Source organism: Lathamus discolor, chromosome 3, assembly GCF_037157495.1.
Source record: "Lathamus discolor isolate bLatDis1 chromosome 3, bLatDis1.hap1, whole genome shotgun sequence".
Taxonomy (NCBI): Eukaryota; Metazoa; Chordata; class Aves; order Psittaciformes; family Psittacidae; genus Lathamus; species Lathamus discolor.
The window spans coordinates 72,637,765-72,658,591 of NC_088886.1; the positions used below are offsets into that span (position 1 = coordinate 72,637,765).

General features: G+C 36.5%; 1 protein-coding gene across 1 annotated transcript in view; it reads right to left on the reverse strand.

Moving 5' to 3' along the window:
* Positions 1–20,827, reverse strand: part of SPAG16 (sperm associated antigen 16) — a 432,582-nt gene that overhangs the window by 384,381 nt on the left and 27,374 nt on the right. The window contains exon 9 of the mRNA XM_065669744.1: positions 17,421–17,569. Coding sequence (XP_065525816.1) covers positions 17,421–17,569 — 149 coding nt within the window. The remainder of the gene's footprint in view (positions 1–17,420; positions 17,570–20,827) is intronic.

Here is a 20,827-nt window from a genome sequence, read left to right on the forward strand (position 1 = left end):
TCTGTTGATTTCACAACATGAAAATTCTACTACATCTTTCCACACACAAATTTAACTGTAGCTTTTTTGCTTTATTATTGTCATATAAAATTCTAAACTGTATTAATCTATTCCCTTTTTTTATCATCTATAATCTGTTTCATTGCCTCATTCTTTGTTTACTTGAAGTTCATAGTCATCTCTCAAATTTCTTATCAACCTTTTACGCTGTTCTTTTTCTAGCTTTCATGTATTTCTATGTACTTACATTGTCTGTGGAAAATTACGAGAAACATAACTATGCCAGTTACACAGAAAGATCTTCCTTGCCACCTATTCCTACTCCCACTGGAATAAAGCATTCTTACAGTGAAAAGAATAACATAAGGACAGAAGTATGCTGAGAAAAAAGCATCATTTCTGGAAAATGCCTTTTGGTCCTGGGTATAAAATCTACTTCTGCTGGCAAGTCTTCTTTAGTTTCTCATTTCTGATCTAGAATTCATGATTGCAAACTTCTACTTGTTGGTATTCAAGCAAACAGAATTGTTACAGCTCACTTTCCATCTGCAACACAATACTCAATCACTTGTTCTCCTCTATCCTTCCCCAAGCTTGCATCACTTTCTGCATTATGTTGCAAATTGCCTTTTTATATCAAACTCCCCAAAGACCCAGTCATCTTACCTTACAGCTGCCTTGCTTCCTCACCTGTCATTTCCTTCTTTTATCTTTCATTTCTACCTTCAGCTGTCATACCAACACCCTAAATTGTTTCATTTTTTGTTGGGCTTCTGCCTTCAATCTGCAGGCACTAAAGGCAATATTTGGCAAGAGCTTTCAGACAGTGAAACCGGAAAAAAACCAACACAATTTTTACTCAAAGGAACTGCAGTTACTGAAGGCATTTAATATGTGTTTAAAGATCCTTTTCTATATGATCACAGCCATTGCTGCACATCAGATAAAAGGCCTGTGATGTTTCAGCCATAAACTGTACTTCTGGACCCCCTTTGTGTTTACCCTAAAGGAAATCCTAACAAAGTCTTCAACTTCCAGAACCTAACTGATGAAAACTTCAGTAATACTGACCCCAAATCAGACTCAGAAATTTACGGGAATCACACTGACAGTTTTTTAGCTATTATACAGATTAGGTTTTTTGTCCTATGGATTAAAATGAAGGACACACTAAGGATTGCAGCTCTGCTACATGAAGTAATACTCACTAAAACACATTAAATGTCATTCCTCTCAATTTTTAGCACTCCCGCAATTGAACACATACTTATCCTTTTCTCTGGAGCTGAAAAAAACCCTTACATTAGATGTACACAGTTGATGAATTTCAGTAAAGATAACAGCATTTCTGATTCTGTTCTCTAAGTATTATCTCCACACTAATAGCTGCTTAAAACACTATCTTTTTTACTCTGAACAAAAACATTTAAAAGAAAACACATTTTAAAGTTAGAAATTCTAACGCAAACACCTACTGTACATTCAGTTATCAATATACCATCCAGAAAGACTGGTAAGTGAAATAGTTCTCGTCCTTTCATTGGTGCCAAGTCTCCTACAGAAGTCAGACACATTACTGCACCAAGGGGGCCCTATAGAGAAATTCATGTGTTTTGATGCCTCATCTTTTGAGCCAGATCATAGTACTGTCTTTTCTTTCTTGCTAATGAAGTGAAAGTTCAACTTCATGCCTGAAGTATTTCAGTATTGTCATCAATGTCTAGTATATACAGTGATGGCAACTTGAATTAGAAAATCCTTGTATGGCATATGACCATATGCTGCAAGAGCATAATTAGAACAGACTAATCATGTTTGGGAAGCAGTATACTAACTCCACATTTCCATCTCTGAATTAAGCTAGGTGGGATTTTTTTATCCAAGGTTGTTCTGCTAATCTGTGCCTGTGACCTTAATACTGCCTTAATCACATTGTTTGGAGGCTTCTATCAAATTGATGAGTATATTCGCTCCAAAAAATTTCCTTTTCTAACTCAGAATCTAAAGAGAATGTAAAGAACAAAGCAAAAAATAAATTGCTATCATCACAGAAACTCAAAAAAGTAACGCTTAAAAATGTCAGATGTTTCTTACTTCAGTTATAATGGTGCATAAAGGACATGTGGATAAAACAGTACAGAATTACCTGGTGTCCTGGGTTTAGCAGTAGCAGTCAATTTTTCTCCTTCTTAGTAGCTGGTGCAGCGCTGTGTTTTGACTTTCAGCTTGGGAACAGAGCTGATAACACAAATGTTTCCAGTTGTTGCTAAGTAATGTTTACTCTGACCAAGGACTTTCTGAGCCTCATGCTCTGCCAGGGAGGAGGGGAAGTCAGGAAGAAGCAGAGACAGGACACCTGACCCAAGCTAGCCAAAGAGGTATTCCATACCACAGCACGTCATGCCCAGGGAGGTAACTGGGAGTTACCCGGAAGGGCATGGGCTCTCTTCTGGGCATCGGGCTCATTTCAGCAGGTGGTATCATATTCTCTTCCCCTGTTATTTTCTCTTATTATTATCATTGGTGGTAGCAGTAGTGATTTGTGTTATACCTCAGTTACTGGACTGTTCTTATCTCAACCCATGGGAGTTACATTCTCTGGATTGTCCTCCACATCCCTCCGGGGGGGGGGGGGAAGGGGGGGTGGGACGGAGGAAAAGAAAGAAAGAGGAAGGTGGGGGAGTGAGTGAACGAGCTGCATGGCTGGGTTTAAACCACCAGCTTGTATGAACACTTCAACAGAAAGGTAAAATGCAATGATCTATACAGCAGCGAGTCTTTAGCATTGTCCTGGGTTCAGCAGTAGCAGTCATTTTTTCTCCTTCTTAGTAGCTGGTGCAGCGCTGTGGTTTTGACTTTCAGCCTGGGAACAGCGCTGATAACACCGATGTTTTTAGTTACTGCTCAAATGTTTAGTCTGACCAAGGACTTTCTCAGTCTCATGCTCTGCCAGGGAGGAGGGGAAGCTGAGACAGGACACCCGACCCAAACTAGCCAAAGAGGTATTCCATACCACAGCACGTCATGCCCAGGATGTACACCGAGAGTTACCCGAAAGGGCCAGTTCACTGCTCGGTCGGGCTGGGTATCGGTCAGCAAGTGGTACTGTATTCTCTTCCCTTGTTATTTCCCCTATCATTATTCTTACTGGTGGTAGCAGCAGTGGTTTGTGTTATACTTTAGTTACCAAACTGTTCTTATCTCAACCCGTGGGAGTTGCATTCTTTCAATTCTCCTCCCCATCCCTCCGGGAGTGAGGGGAGGGAAAAAGAGGGGGAGCGAGAGAGAGACTGCATGGCTGATTTATGGCTGAGCTTAAACCACAACAAGCACAAAACTAGAATTTCAGTTTTCTCAAACCAAAAAAAAACCAAAAGGCATTCCTTCCTGCATTATCTGAATAGGACCAGACAAAACTCTTACACATGCAATATTCAGAAAGAATTGTAGAAAAAACACATAGGTATGAAATCCTCTTTGCAACTAGACAAAATCTCACCATTGGTTCAATTAGCTTACAGAAGCCTCCACAATTTCATCTGAATTCTCTCTCAGATGTAAAAATGCTGCTAGGATACTGTAAGAATCATCACAGCCTTGAAATTCCCCCCAGAAACTGTCACCTACTGGCCAGTGAATAAGAAACAAAAAATGAGATTTCATGTAAAATACAAATCTAACAGCTAGCAGCCACAGAGGTGATCCTGTGGCCTCTTCACACTTGCTAATGCAGATTCATCCTCCCTTGCACTAAGTAACATTACTTTGATCCCAGGGTGATCCTGTTCACCTAACTAAGCCAACAGAAAACAACCACTACCATAAAAGCAGATTCTTCTCTGCAAAGAATGAAAAGAGAGAAAATAGAGATAGAAAATTAGAATTTTATGAGTGGCAACAAGGCATTAGATCTGTTTACCTTTAGATACTAGATTATGAGAAAAATCAAGCTTCACATTATATAACCATACCTGACTTAAACCAGAAGCTGGATATTTGATTCTCTTTATCATGCTCAGAAAACTTAGACAATAATATCAGTACAATCTCAGCATATAAGCCTTAAATTCTCAAAAGTATTTATGCCTTTACTCTTAGTAGCTTCTATAACAGGGAACCTGAAAACCTTTACAGAGCTTTAGATACGAAATGCTGCTAAACGTATAGACATCATTTTGAGAAGAAAATTTGAACATTAAAGGCCATTGGTAAATGTATTGGGTGTGCAGCTAAAGCATATTAAGACAATATAAACTACCAGTAGATCAACTTCTCTTTTATAAAATACAGGTGCATACTTGTGTGGCTAAAAATCATAGCTAAATTAGAGTTGAGACAAAATCACCACGAAGATAGTACTGGTAAAATCAAATTTCAGCTGTGTCAATGTATCAGCTAGAACAATCCAATGACAGACTAACATAATATTCAAATACATTTGGCTGGGTAAAGAAGCAAAAAGGTTACCCTTTTCTTGTTTCCTCTCATTACTTATATTCCAGCAGCTTGCTTCTGACATGAAATTCATGACGAATGAATTCAATGAGTAAAAATATTTTCAGAAGTAATAAAACAGGATTTATAGCATTAGGAGCAATATTCGTAGCTCTAAATCTCCAGTTTAAAATCTTTCTTAAATAATTTATGCATGTCAGTAAAACAAAGTTTTTATTGTAAAGAAACAGAAAAGGATTGTTTCAAAGACATAAAATTTAAGACAGTCTAAAGCATCACTGAATAGCTGATATAGATGAGTAAGAATAGTCTCTGCACAGGTGCTGGCATATTCTGACTAAGCTCCCAACCACAGCTTTGGTACATACAGCCTGTTATGCTGCCACTGAGGCTGTCTACTCATAGAGATTACCAGATGGTGGTTAGAAACTTAACTGTGTGTATCCTGACAAAAATGGAAATAAACTACCCAAAGATTATAAAGATCTCCTTGCTGTGATTCCCAGACCAAAACTCAGTTAACTTGGCACCAAGGTTAATATATGCAAGGGTATTAGTTTGGCTGTGGTTTTAGAACACAGGAGTTATGGGATACAATACAGGATGTATCCAATTAACGCTGGATACAATTTAACGCTGAATACAATTAACATTAAACGTGTTCCAAATATCACCAGCTTTCCCCTCTCATTTTTATGTTTACACAGTATCCAAAATACTTAATTACTACAAAATAGACTGTGTTCCATTAAAATTAAATAAAGCTTTCTAAATAAGCAATGCTGCCAACAAAGCCCTTTCAGCTTCTTCTCACTGATATTTCCAAAACTATTTTAGCCTGTATGGATTTTTGACACCAAAGTAAGTCTACATATACCGATTGTCAAAAGCTTTGGCAACAGGCAAACACTGGCCTTGAACTGCTAGTTTGCAAAAGAGAAAAGAACCTGGAAAGGAAAAATCAGAATAAGGAAACTTCAGTCAAGAACAGACAGAACGCGAACAGCAGAAGAAAAAGGTATCAAAGATTTATATCCAGGAACACAACTGAACATCTGAAAACACAAAGGGGAATGGCTTTAAACTGAAAGAGGGGAGATTTAGATGAGATATTAAGAAGTTCTTTACTACAGTGAGACACTGACACAGGTTGACCAGAGAAGCTGTGGCTGCCCCATCTCTGGCAGTGTTCAAGGCCAGGCTGGATGGGGCTTGGAGCAACCTGCTCTAGCGGAAGGTGTCCCTGCCCGTGGCAGGGGGGTTGGAACTGGATGAGCTTTAAGGTCCCTTCCAACACAAACCAGTCTGGGATTCTATGATCTCTTTCAAATTACTATTATGTTTGGACAAAACCAAACATATAACACTGTCTCTCAAAAATTCCAAGTACAGTATACTCAAAGTGAGAATTTATTTTTTTTAAGGCTATTTAAAGTATCTCCTATTCCATCTCATTACTATGTTTCTTATTTGTAAGAACGCAGAATAAAGGATGATATTTTCACATAAACCATTCTGTTATCTATGCAGACACACATAATTGGGATATTCTCCATAATTATTACATTAGCATGGATATGTGTAGCTCTAATTATTTTATCTGCTGGGATCAAGCCAGAACATGTAAACCATATAGCATAGCAACAGTGTTTGCATGAAGAGTGGAAAAAATAGATACTAATTTCTTTACTATTACAAACATCCTTTTATGGCTATTTTCTTAGGCTACGGGTATGAAAAATGAATATATAAACAGCTGAGATATCACAGCTATATGTATTGTTCCTACATTAGCTACAAGAGCTAAATAGTCTAAAGAAAATAAAGAAATAATAATCAGTATACCACAGAAGTGTGGAAAGGTAGTGTACACAGAATTCTCACATTAACAAGTACAACTGGTACACGTGACTGAATTTTTTTAAAACATCGTGTATAGTGTTTATTTGTTCTTTTTACTTTTTACCCTATAAAAATTTGTGACAAATTTAAAACACAGCAAACAGTCTCGGGTTCTGCTGTACTGCTTCAAGAGAGCAATTTCTTTACAGGTGCTACAGGAAAATCAGGTAGGGTTTGAAGCATGCCTGCTAAAATAAAAGCAGTTTCAGGTACGTAGTAAAGTAAATGTCTGATCGATCAGCAGGTCTGTTTTGAATGATTTACAATATATAGCACATCGTTTGAACAGCATATACACAAGATGATAAAAACTTGTAAACAAATACAGAAAAATGTTGCCAAGTATACTAGAGACATGTAATTACACGGTAATTTGCTATCACTTTAGCATGGTTCAGCCTGTGTTTTGAGCAGCAGAATTCTACATTAGATTTTCAAAGTTCTGCAAAGAGCTTTTTAATTCAGCACCTTAGTTGAAGGAATTCAGAGTATTTACACAGAGAATAGAAGTAGGAAAGAGAAGGGCAGTTGGTAGGGAGAAGAAAGGGGGGCTGAAAGGAAGCAGGAACATAAAGCAGTCTTTTAGATAAGATGCGATAAGAGTGCAAAAAATACATTGTGATTTTTCTTTAAAAAAAAAAAAAAAGTCAAGCTCTCAGAGATCATGGCCAAACTCCACAGTAAGACATTAGACTGCACTTACACAAAGACAAGTACTTTTGCAAGATAATATAAAATCATTCTTATAATGTATCCACAAAATTGGTGTCTATATAGCATATGCTGTTTACTAGGCATGCTTTACAGTAGCATTGCATTTAGCACAGCAGATTCAATCCGCATTTATTGTCTAAATACCATTTGGTGATATTATTTCTGGTCCCGTGGCATAAAAAACACGCTAACTGTAAATATATCATTACAGGTTACTTTCCAGCAGAAATTTTTTCACCAAGGAACCTTTCCTCAGGAAAGCAAAACCCTTACTTGGAATGAGTAAAGGTGTTACCATTTGACAACTGTTAAGTGATCTGTATGGGTGTTAAGGACAAAGAAAGTATGAATGGAGGTGGAGGGCAGCAACCTCAAAGGATCTCACACAGAGGCAAACAATAGCTCTTCTCCATCCCCATCATGTTTCTTCTGAGGACTGAGATTATAAATTTACAGTATCCTGTCAGACCTCAGTCTCCCTGCTGACAAAGTTCACTGTGGTTATTGCATGTAAGAGATCAACACATCCATGATTATACGACTAGTTTTAATCATGATCAAACCTGTCAGACCTAGAATTGAGCTACAAATCCAATTATGAAAAGTCCTCTGACCCATTAACATTATCTTCATAGTACATGTCACTCCACTGAAAAATAATTAAAATTTTCTGAAGGAAACTGCTTATTAATTCATAAACTGTCTGGAATACAGCCTTAGCATTTATTTCATTTCACTGTATGCAAAGAAAAACAATTAAGATTACTTTCAACTCCCAGAGTACTGCTTGAATATGCAAGACAAACAACCCCGGACATCATGAGCAGTGCGTGTTCCTGACAAAGTACTTATGGTATGTTAGAGAGATTTATTACCATGAAAATTAAATGCTAACGTCGAATTTCATTTTCCTTAAAGTGATGTTTACATATGCAAAGGCTTTGTTTAAATATTAGAAAGAAAGATTGAAACACCAAAATCAGTAACTTAGTATAGAATAGGTAATTTAAAATATAAATACCGCAGTTGGTGAGCACCCGAGCCCTTCCTTCCAGATTTTAGGGGTCTGTGTACTTATTTCATATTTCAATCACATTTCAGTAATTTGAAAAAGGATCTAGTTTTATCCATGAATAACTTAAGCTGAAGTACATTAAAACAGAAAAACAAAAAAACAATTAGTATTGTTAACTTTGGCCTCATTTCATCTACCTTCTTTTTCCTGTGAGTACAGCATACAGTAGGTCACATACTACCCTTTTAAGCACATACCTGAACACCAATGTAAGTTAACAGCTGGATTTTATATTGCAAATGTTTTTTCTGGAAGACTTTATTTAACAGTACAGTGGTGATTAGTCCCCCCAGTTCAAATACATTTACCATTCTGAATATTTTTACTTACAATCCCATACCAATTACAATTAATACTCATATCTATTTTATTGATAAACACAAATACCAATGGAGATTATTGTTCTGTTTTATTTGAAACTAGAACTATATATATAGGTTCCAAAATTACTACATAAGTCTTCCCACCTCTTGCATTATAGATGTTTATTATTTAAAGACTTCAAAAAAAAAGAATTGGAAATAGACTTCTGTCAAATTTTAATGTTTCTTCTGTCACACACACACACAAAAATCCCTTTTTAAAAACAATCAACCTTTTCAAGTGTAATGAAGTTCACATCAATAACATTGTAACCAAGGTACCTAACCAAGAGAACACTGCTACTTGTCTTGTGCAGCGCATTCTAATGCTGCTTAATGCTTGCTCTTTCCTTCAAAAGAAGACAGACCTCAGCAAAAGTTAAACATTCAGTTCTTCACAACTGCACAGTGAGAGAGAATTCATACTGGCAGGATCCCAGGCAGTGGCCTTTCACCTCATACATTTCAACAAGTGTGCTGTAAGCACTGTACATTTGTTAGAGAAGGAACAAGCACAACTAAACCATTCTCCTCCTTCACCCCCACAAAATTCCCCACTGCTGTCCAAGAGAAAGTCTTGACACTTAAATTAAAGGGGAAACAAAGCATTATTATACTTAATGAAATTATTCAATTATAGCCTCAAAAGCCAAACAATGCTGACATTACTGATAGTTGTACAGGCATCATTCCACCACCTGCTGTGTGCTTTGAATGGAGGCTCTTGTTCTGTTGTCAAGCTCCCTTTCAAATCATGCAAAGACAAGTCCAATCATAAAATTCAAGATGAATGAGGAAAAGCATTGCAAGAACTCCTGTGAGATAACAGAAACCCTTATGCACATTTCCAACTCTCCCCATTTGACAGGACTGTCTGTCCTGAAGACGACAGCAATGCCAACAGCTGTCAGTAAAAATAAACAAGTATTTTAAAGTCTTTGTATTTTTTGATCTTTATATAAATTCTTTATATAAATTCTTCTTTTACATTTTCACAGCCATATTTGAAGGGGTTTAAATTAATTTCAGTAGATCCTTTTTATCAGAAAATAGAAGCATTTGCATATAAGAAGTAATCATTTTACTACCAGCAGTTTTTGCAAATGATTATAGCAAGAGTGAGGTTCACAGTCTTGCAGAAGACAGGCTATTATTCCAAAATCTGTCACTAGTTACACTCAACTACAGAAAAATATATAAATATGCAAAGCATATCTACAATTAGAATTAGCATCAAATGCATTTTACTTTCCAACAAATCCAAGTGAATTTGTTTCAAGTCTTGGGGGCCTGTTATTTTATTATTCTTAGCAGCATATAATGGCTCAAAATAAGCAACACTCTTTAGCACAAAGAAACCCTTTGGTAATTGTATCAAGTACCAATAGCTTTAGATATTAAACAATCTATTTCTAGAAATGCATGGCTTTGGGTATCTTGATTTAACAATGCTGCAATGATGGATGGAAAATTATATCTTATGTAAATTCTTCTTGCTGATGTATGATTATTTTTTACAGCTTTATTTGTGGCTGACATTAACCATTTTCCTATTTTCTCCATGTAGGGCTGTCATATTTAAAAACACATGTTTAGGCAAAGCCTAGAACTAAAGCAACCATCACATCCTCACATATACAATATAATACACAAAGGAAAAGCATGGATTTCATCTAAAAAGAAGTTTTGCCATTTTGCCATTTTCAAGCCGAACTACTGCCTAGCAAAGTATGTAATTCTTTTAAAATAAATTCTATCCAAATCAACTAGCAAACACTCTGTAGCTTACATCCAATTAACCTTGGACCATATTCATAGAATCATAGAATAGTTAAGGTTGAAAAGGACCTCAAGATCATCTAGTTCCAACCCCCCTGCCATGGGCAGGGACACCTCACACTAAACCATCCCACCCAAGGCTTCATCCAACATTTCAGTCGCAGAACATAAATTCCATAAGTAAAGAGTCATCATATTCTAAAGATACGTATTCTTTTATACTTAATATCCACTTCTTTTCATATATATACTTAATATCCACTAGTACCACAACACCACCAGCTCCCACTGTGTATGTGGGGACAGTCCCACTGAACAAGCAGCAGAGCATGCCGTGCTTGTTCTAGAGCTACAGTCATGCTCACCAGTTCACAAATACACATATGATGACTGGCATATCTTTGGAATACTTTCCCATCCCCAGACACTATTGCAAATCTTTCCCCTTCCCCAAGCCATCAAGTCTACTGGGAATTATAAAAACTTGGATATTATTATTCCTTAATAGAAAGTTACAAGCGGCCTGCTATTTTAGCTCAAGGCAGAAAGCTTCTTCCCTTAAGTACAATTTCTGGGGGGAAAAAAATCAACCTAATAATGACAGCTAGATAGCTGAGAAAGTCTTCTGCTGGTCAGTCAGTACATCCCCTTTCCCATGTTGACACTGCACCTATGTTTTTCCTTCAGAGAAATTCTATTCCAGTAACACAAACTCCCTAGGCAATAGTGCTTCACTCTATTTACCTTCCATACATTGTTTAATATGTAATCTAAATTACTCTTATTGGATATCTACATTATTACTTCATGTTCTAACAGATGGTTTTGTTGGCTTTCAATTTTGGTTGTTTGGGTATTTCTTTGTGTTTTGTTGTGGGGTTTCTTCCAGCAAATTATTTTATATATTAAGGATGCATCCTTGTCTCCCCTTAGTGTTCTTTTCTGTTGACTATGTAATTTGACTTTTCACCTTTTCCTTGACAGTGTCTAAGAAACACTATTAAATGTACTCCAGTTGAAACCAAAGACAGTTACGTTTCACTGACTTCTAATCATTCTCTATTGTAGATGGTCTACCTGTCTCCTGAGGAGCTGTGATCAAACTGACAACAATACCACAGACAGAGCTACATGCCAGCTGAACAAAGCAAGAGGAATATTCCACATCCTCTACAAATTATTCCTGGATTCACTGCAGTATGGTGTTCATAAAATCACACAATGGTTTGGGTTGGAAGGGATCTTAAAGCTTATCCCTATTCCAACCCCCTGCCACAGGCAGGGACACCTTCCACTAGAGCAGGTTGCTCCAAGCCCCTGTGTCCAACCTGGTCTTGAACACAGCCAGGGATGGGGCAGCCACAGCTTCTCTAAGAACCCTGTGCCAGGTTTTTTTCCTCCAGGAAGAAGGTTGAGGGACAACACAGGCCAGGCAGAAGGTCCTGCAGATGTCCAGCAGAGACAGTGCTCTGCTCCAATCCCAGCTCCCAACCAAATATCTCTCCTTAGGCAGGCTGTGCCAGTGCCCCACCACTCGCAGTAAAAAGCTGATTGTGGATGATGCTGTAAAGGATGAACATGACACCCCAATGTGGGGACTGTAACAATTTGTACACTAGAGAGAAATCCCCAAAGTGTTGCACAGCTGCTCAGAGCTTGGAGTCTTAGGACTAAGAGCTGAGAAACACACAGTGATTCCTTGAGCTTGCACAACACTGCCCATAGAACAATTAGCAGATTTAAGATGCTCTGCACCCACACAGAATGGAAAACAAATGCTTCAGCTTTATAAAGAGGAACAGACTGTTTTTCCACAGAAGGAATAGTCCCCTATAATAGCCTACTCATTGAAGACCTGCTCTGTCTTCAAAAGGACATCTATGCTGTGCAGAAATAGTCCATGCATCTTCTTCCATCACTTCTACTACCCCAGCTACCACATCAAATGTTTTTTTAATCCCTTCTTTTTGATTAATCTAGTCTGCTACAGGATACAGCATGACCAACGATCTCTGTTAAGTCAACAAAGTGAGGAGTCACAGTGAAATTATTATAGTACATGAAGGTATTAGCAATTACAGGTGCTAAATTCAGTCTCAAAGCGGTATACCGATCATCCAACTTTCAACTTACTACTCCTTGATGGTGGGAATTTAACTTAATACATGCAATTAAAATTAATTTCATGATTCGAAATTATGCAATCGAATATTACAACTCTTAGGTACAAAGTCAATACTGGTACTGATATGCCTGGATTTTAAAGATCTACCAATAGGATTTACAAATGTAAAATTCAGGACTATTTTACCGGTAGCAATTCTGATTGTGTCGACCTGATTCTTGTCATCACAGCATCACCACATCAAAGCAACACAATATCCTCCTGATTGTTCTCCAAAATAGTATTTTATGTCATAGATAACCAGCCTTTTAAAGGCATAAAACATCTATGTTCATACACTACAGATGCACAGAACAACTACACATATAACTTAACCTGTGCCAGTGTTCAGCTATGCTGCAGTGTGGTTATTGTTGACTCACATTAAGCTTGTTTTATACAACAAAACCTAGAACCTACTCTAAATAAAAGCTATTAGGCCAACTCTTCATCTTCTTGTTCTGTATTTGTACATTTGACTGGGTTTTTTTAAAGGTAGAGCTTTGTACTTTTTCTTATATTGCATGTTATTTCTTTAGATCAATTCTCCAATAGGTCAAGTTTGAAGTTGTACTCCTTTCCTCAATTACTGTTCCACCCCCACCGAACATAGCTCACTTGGGCTGCAGCTGTAGTCAGCATATTTTCTGCTCCATTTTCTGGACCATTAATGACAACAGAGCCTAGCAAGAACCTATGCAATATATCTGCATGTTTCCAATTGGTTTCTATTCGTATAGGAAAGTTTCTGTCAGGTCACATTTCCACAGCTGCTAACAGGAATGGTCTGTGAAACAGTGTACAAAGCCCTTCTGAAAACATATAACCTCTTATCTCTAAGATAATGTTACAATATGACTTCTCTTCTGTCCAGGAGATATCTTAACCTGTTGTGGATGCTATTCAGACTGGATTGAAACAGTTTTTCCTAGAAAATCCATTTCATGGTACTACTTTTCCTGGTTTCTTCCAGATAGTCAGCAAAATTCCACTTACTCATCACAAATTTCCTTGGGAGTTTAAGTTATACTGTCTAGTCTATAATTTCTTAGCTTTTACATTTTATCTCATTTGAAATACAGACATTTTATTTTCTTCTCCCTTCTCTAGACTGCAGTCTTGTATCTTTGTAACTGGTATTAATTTTCTTTGCTATCTGTCTGGAGATTTATATACCAGTGAAGGACCACAGAAACAAATACCCCCAGTACTATCTGTCGGTCACCTGCTCTCTACTGAATCAGTGTTTCTTAGAGGTCTTACTACAAACACAAAATGATTGCCTATTTCATTTATGGCCCTTCCTAACTATTTTGGGACCTCATCTTTCTACTGCTGAACCAATATGTGCGAATTTGTATTCAAACTCAATAATCTGACTAAGTAATCATTTGGGTTTAGCTTCCCTTCTATTTGAGAGCACAGAAACAGTAGTTCTTCTAAGCTTTGTACACTTTCTTTCACGGAACTCAGGAGAAACTTGGGGTTTATGAATGTATATATGTTATACTTCAACCTAAATTCCTATTAATTACAAAAGCTATGTTTGTATGATCACTGGATTTTACTTTCTATTTTTTTATTATTCCACTGGCCATAATTTCAAAACCTGTTTCACAGAACAGGTAATGCCTTCTCAAGAGAAATATCCAAAGCACCTTTTGATAAAGTCTTACCCGAAATAAAACTGCAGAAAACTAAACTGCATTGCAATACATTGCATACAGAAATAGAATTTACTAAACATGAAGAAACTGCAATTGTCCTGCTAATAACTAGTGAATGCAAAGATAGAATGTACTCTGTGAGGAACCCAAAAGAACAAAAATCACAGAATCAGGCTGGTTTGGGTTGGAAGGGACCTTATAGCTCCTCCAGTTCCAACCCCCTGCCATGGGCAGGGACACTTTTCACTAGAGCAGGGTGCTCCAAGCCCCATCCATCTTGGCTTTTAAAATACAAAACAGAAAGAGTTCATGTCATCAGAATAATAAAATTGACATTATCAAAGATTCTGTACAATTTTAATGAAGTGTAAGATTTTGATGCAAATGTTTAAAGCAGTACTCTATGCATATTCCTAATCTAAGAATATTTATGCTATTTCTGCTGCCTTATTAAGGGCTAGATATGTAAACAATTTAGCCAACTTACCTGTTACTGTAGAATTTTACTGAATCTTGTAACAAAGATTTTAAAGTCAGGAGAATACATTCTCTCAGAAAAAAAATTACAGTTGCCTTTTTACTGTTTCAGTGATAAACTTCCTATCAAAAGGACCTTAGGTTTTAAATTATATGTTAGTTTTTACAAGCTACTATAATAACAATAACACAATATATGTCTGTCCTTGAAGTAAATGTTCTAGCTCAGCTATGAGTCATATTTGCATCTACTTAAAAGTAAGTACAAGCATTTGTTAGATCACTGTTTATCTACAAGACACAGAAAAGACTTTAAATCATATTCATCACCATTTTTCACTCCTATGCAACAGTAAACACAAACGTTTATTTCTATTTTTGTCTCAAGTATACAATTTCATGACAACATATTTGCTTTTTACTGAATGTGATGTAATAAAAATGCATAAAACTTTAAAACTGGATAAACTGTCCACCCAAAAATTCTGTAAGCTTTGAATGTTCACTTACATTTACTAAAGAGCCAAACACAATGCTTGACAGCAAATTTTACCTAGATCTCCCATTTATCATAAATGCACTGTTTGAACACAGAATTTTTCATTACACATATTTCTTTTATATATTCCTCACCTGAACTCCACGGAACTGACAAATTTATGTTCCGAGTCTTATTTACTTTGTGGTATAAAAAGAATTTAAATTAAGTGTAATTTTAATCTGAATATGTGTAAATCAGTTTTATACAGACACCCCAAAACATTCAAAATGTTATTTTCATTACTGTAAATGAGAGCAATACTATCATTTATAGTACACTCCTGAATAAAGACACTGCCATATTGAAGCATTCTAAGAAAGTCTGTAAGTCACACAATACATGGGAGAATATAAAAGATCACACAAGTTTGATTTCAAGTATCACATCAAATGATCTAAAGAAGGCAAGGCATTCATTTATATCTTAGCCTTTCCACTGGAAAAAATACCCAGACAACTAAACTGTTGAGTAAGAACACACTTTTTTAATAAAATAACTTAGATTTGAACTGTAGTTCAATAAATCTAAGTTAGAGAACAGAATCCTGTGAGCATCTTTGTTTTAAATACAATTTTAACTCAGACCTTCATCCTCTACAAACTCATTATTTCCTCTGCTGTTTATTTCTAACAGCCTAAGAAATAAGACAATTCATATGCATACCTGAGGTAGTAGCCTTTGTTAGGGTCAGGAATAAATTTAGACATAACAGATGTGAAGTGAAAAAAAGGTATTGGTCCATTGTTGAAATTATATTAGTCTCATACCTGAAGTTTTAAAATTACTTCTTAGCCATGGTAAAATCTAGTACATTCAAAGACGCCCATATTTTCTGATGTCTTTATTCTGGAACTACTCCAGTTTTCTAATCCATTGATTAAATAAAGACATCAGTGCCTCTGGTAGGACTCATCTGGGAAACATAAGACCCACAAAAACACAGATGCTTGCCAGAACCAGTCAACTAACAGTGCTCATGAATTTCAAAGAACAAGAAAGAGCCAGACAGGCATACTACCTGTGCAGAGTTTATATATTCTGGGGGTGAAGCACAACTCCACTGAAGTTCACTATAAAAATCCTGATGACTTCAGTAGAAACAGGAACAAAAAAATAAGATTTCATAAGCCAATAAATATTCATCTGTTCACAGGTCAAAATGAAAAGAAAAGATACATCCAAGAGTCAAAGTTGGAAGCTTCTATACACTGAATGAAAAACAGGGAAAGTGGAGACAGACTGACTGGCAGGTGCCTCAGTAATACTCAGATACTAATAGGAAGGGAGACCATACAGATAATTATTTCCAGTATGTGGTGAGATATGTTTCAGACAGCAACGGATTTTTTTTTTCTTTATTATTATATTTGGAGGTTCAGGAGAATGAAAAGGGATGAGAACAGAAATAAAGTGGTATGTTTGTCAGAGAAGAGGTGCGTTGCCAGTGTCAGAAGAAATGCTCTTGCAAAACCAGATAGAAGCATACAGAAAAACGCCACCACAGAGATTTTCTTGTGGAAACAGGGAAAGACTAAACTTGATTACAACTACATAGCTGTAAACACAATTCAAACTCTAATTGTGATTCTCAAACAAAATTTGGCCAGTATAAGAGTTTTAAGAGCTTAAGAAGTTTTAAGTATTAAAATGTTTACCTTGACTTGGAAATACAAAAAGCAGTTAATCCCAAGATAATCCCAAAATGCAACTTCAATAAATAAACCAAGTGAAATAAAGTAAAAAAAAAAAAAAAATCCTTTCAAAAGTAACAAATTCTAATCAGGAAATACTTTTTATTTACACAACTTCCAAACAGGAACATCAACAAGTATAGGAACTTTCACTGACTATGAAGAAATCACCAACTTTTTGCCCTCTGTCTCCCAGATGTTATACCTTTGAGACCCAGCTGAAACAGGCTGAAATGCTTGAAAAGTTTGCGAGCACTATAGAATAGGGCAGGATTTCTCCAGCTATAATAGAAACACAACAGAGCAACAAGCATTTATAGCCAGTGCTCCTCCTCTGCAGGATGATTACAGATGACTCTCAAAAAGTAGCTTGCTAGCTTCAACTGATCAGTGCTCCTATTATTCCCTGAAAAAATAACTGCAATAGAAACTAATACTAAAAATAAATAACTTGTTACTTACCTGTCCTATTTACTTTTACTAAGTAGGATTTCATTTAGTCATATTGGACAAATGTCTTTCACCACAGCTTTGTAAAATTTTAAGTGTACTTTGAATTAAGACAGTGAGCAACTAGAAAGAATGTTGCATACCTTTGGTTCTCTCTTGCTTGTCTTCTCTGCATCTTTGACTGGATCAGATGAAAAGCTTTCAGCATCAAGGATTTTTTGCTGCCTGGCTTTCTGAAGAGCTTTCTGGGTGGGACCTTCCAGCCACTTCTTCCCTGAACATTCATGGCCTACTATAAAATAACAACAACAACCTACCATCAGAATGCATTTTTTACTTACTCTTCTGAAAGAACTCTCTTTATTTAATGTTAGCTAGACATGCCAAATTCTAAAAGAAACACCACTTTGAAAATATAGGTTACAGTTCCATCCATATAACTATGCCAAGACTACATAACTCTGCTCCACAGACTATTTTGGCACGCTCTATTATTTCAGCTTACTAACGGTTCCCTAGCTTTCGTTCCCAAAAGCCAGCAATGATTTTAAATCTTGCACTATAGGAGAGTCACAGTAAAATGGATACAATACTTCATTTTCCTCAAAGCCAGAAGAAACATCTCATTGCATCCTAATATCTACCACCAACACATTATTCTGATTTCCCTGCTTTTGCTTCCCTTCACTGTCTCTCGTCTCACCTTTCAAACAAGAAATTCCTTATAAATCTTGTTTCAGTGCTCTGGAGCATGTTCTTGGGTTTACAGAAGAAGAACAGAATACTCAGTTCCAACAGGATTTAGGCACTTACATCCCTCCAGTTCTTTGAAAAAAATCTAAAGATTGAAAAACACTACAGCTAAACCCCATATTGAAACAAATGTTCTTCACACTATGCATTTTGCTCTTGTAAAATAGTTTTATTAAAACTTTGACACCAAAATGCAAACTTTCTGACTTAAAGGGGAAAAAAAACCTCAAACACACTCTCCACTCTTGAGGCAAAAAAAAAGCAGATCAAGCAAACATGAAGCCTTTCTGTATACCTAACCTGAGTAAAACTAGCTGATGAGAACTCGGCCTAACAAAATGGTCCAATAAAATGCCTGTATTCTCACTGCTTTAAAAGTTAGAGCTAATGTCACATATCCCAAATAACAGTTTACTCTGAGGAATGTTACATAGCAAATTTGGGGTTTATGTACAATACTTTCTACTCAGTAACTGCTACCCACTACCATGTGGCTCACAGATTGGGTTTGTCAGTGCTTTTGAAATACACATACTTATAAATCAACAAGGTTATGACAGTTGAAGAGCTTAAAAAGTCAGTAACCATTAGAAAAAAAAGAAAGAAAAAATTCTAGAGAACTGTTACAACTGCACTAAGTCAACAGCTTGTGTACATAGATTTTATATTCTGATTGCATTGTAGATGAAATGAGGACAAGCAGGCTTAAACACGTTAACTAGTGCATTTTAAATTTCTTTTTGTGTGACCTTCTAACAGCAATTACATCAGATCAAGGGAAGGAAAAACACAGTTAACGGTCTTAACAATGAGTTAACTCAATCATGAGTAAAGAAACTCATTGAGTTCAACTTTAGAAAATAATTGGGTAATAAATAAGCAGCTGTTGTTTTTAGAAAATACAAGAAATTTTCTAAGCAAGTAACACTTTCAGAACATGCTTTTAGAACTAAATGTTATAGCAGTGCCCACACAGGTGAGCAAGTCACAATCAACACTGCCTAATTCTTTCATCAGACAAAATAGGTCTTTTTTCAGAGCACCACTTAACACTGTGTCTTGATCCATGAGTAAGGCCAGAAGGGTTCTATTAATATACACCAATAACCTAAATAAAAATCAGTTATTTCTCTTTGATAATTAGATCCCTCTATGTATGATCTTGCAACCACATCAAGGAGAACCACACTTAAACCAAAACCAGTTCTTAATGGAAATCACCTTACATAAGGCATCCAATCATTTTTAAAAATAGTGTGAACTCAAAACACAACTATTCTTTCAGAGATGGATTCTGAGTGAGTGCAGCAGGGACAGAGAAACAGTCTACAAGATGACCAAGTCCTAATCAAAACTCTTAACTAATTTGTCTCCAACTATTAAGCTTCATTCATATCAACTTTAAACATCAAGGTAAGTAAATAGGAAACAAAAACTTCAAGTTCTAAAAAATTTTAAGACCCCTAAAGAAAAACTTTCTCTAAGCAACAGCAAAGAAACCCTGGTAGATAAATTACATACTCTGTGCTGTGAATGTTATCCTCTTCAATTGTTTGAAATGCATCAGGGTGAAAGCTGCTAAGTCAAATGCCTAGGTAATAGTTGTCCAAAAATTAACATTAACTACTATTAATTTTTCTACCTAGTGATCAGATAAAAATTTACAATACAAACTCATTGTAAATACCGTGAAGCTTCTCTTTGTTCTTTTCAATATGCACTCAAAACATATGACTCAAAACAAACCAACAAAAAACACCCAAGCAAAAAACAAATTCAAAGGACTGGATGGGCAAAACCTACTTGCCACTATTCAAAACCTCAAACAATTCAGCAAATCCAAATATAAAAGCCACTCTCAGTGTCCTCTAGCCAAAGCCAGCTCTCCAAGTGTTCTGCAGTCAAGTCAGATTGTGGGACAGAAGCAACATCAGGAGCAATGACAGGCATTCTCCTGCTGCCAGGCAGAGCCATTCTCATTCCTTCATGGCCTGCACTGCAGTGAAAGCAGACAGCTGGCCAGAAAACGCATCCTGCATCGACAGTTGGTAACTTGCCACTCTGATTGTTCATTATCTTCTAAATAAAATGTACCACTGTATTAATGCATTAAAGTCAGCCCTGAAGAGATGGCAACTGAATAAAACAGAGCTGTGGGCCTCCTTGCAGCAGAGATTTGCAAGTCCAACAGTACTAGTTCCTTCCAAACTAAAAGCTTTAGAGAAAAATGCAGAAACATTTCTCCAGTAGCTATGCACTGCTTGCTTCTGACGCATTTATACTGGCTCAGGAATAAGAGTTCAAGAGTCAGCTTTCAAGAGGCAGCAGAAAGTAACTGAATAAGAGACAGTATCATCCACTGAGACATGAGTATGACTTACAGAGGGCAATAAAAATTATGTAGTATTACAGGATGAAGCACTAGAAAGAAATTAACCAAAATATCCCTTAATTCATGATACAGAAGGTATGCAGCAAATTAAGGCTTGTACAAGCAAGCTGATGGGTGGCTGATGAGCTTAATTTGTGTTGGAGACTAAGTGACTTTTTTATATATATTATTATTTATGAAGTGCTCCCCTACCTGCCACTTTTTGGTATTATAAAGTGCTCTCAAGATTTCTGGAGAATAAACAAGTACTGCGAAGACAGAGAACAGTTTTTAGAATCACTCAAACAACAAACTTAAATATTTGTAATATGAAAAAGAGAGAGATGGAGCACCTATTCTGTGAAACATTAGCACAGGGGAAGAAACCGCACTATATAACCTCAAGCCAGAGTATGATGAAAAGTT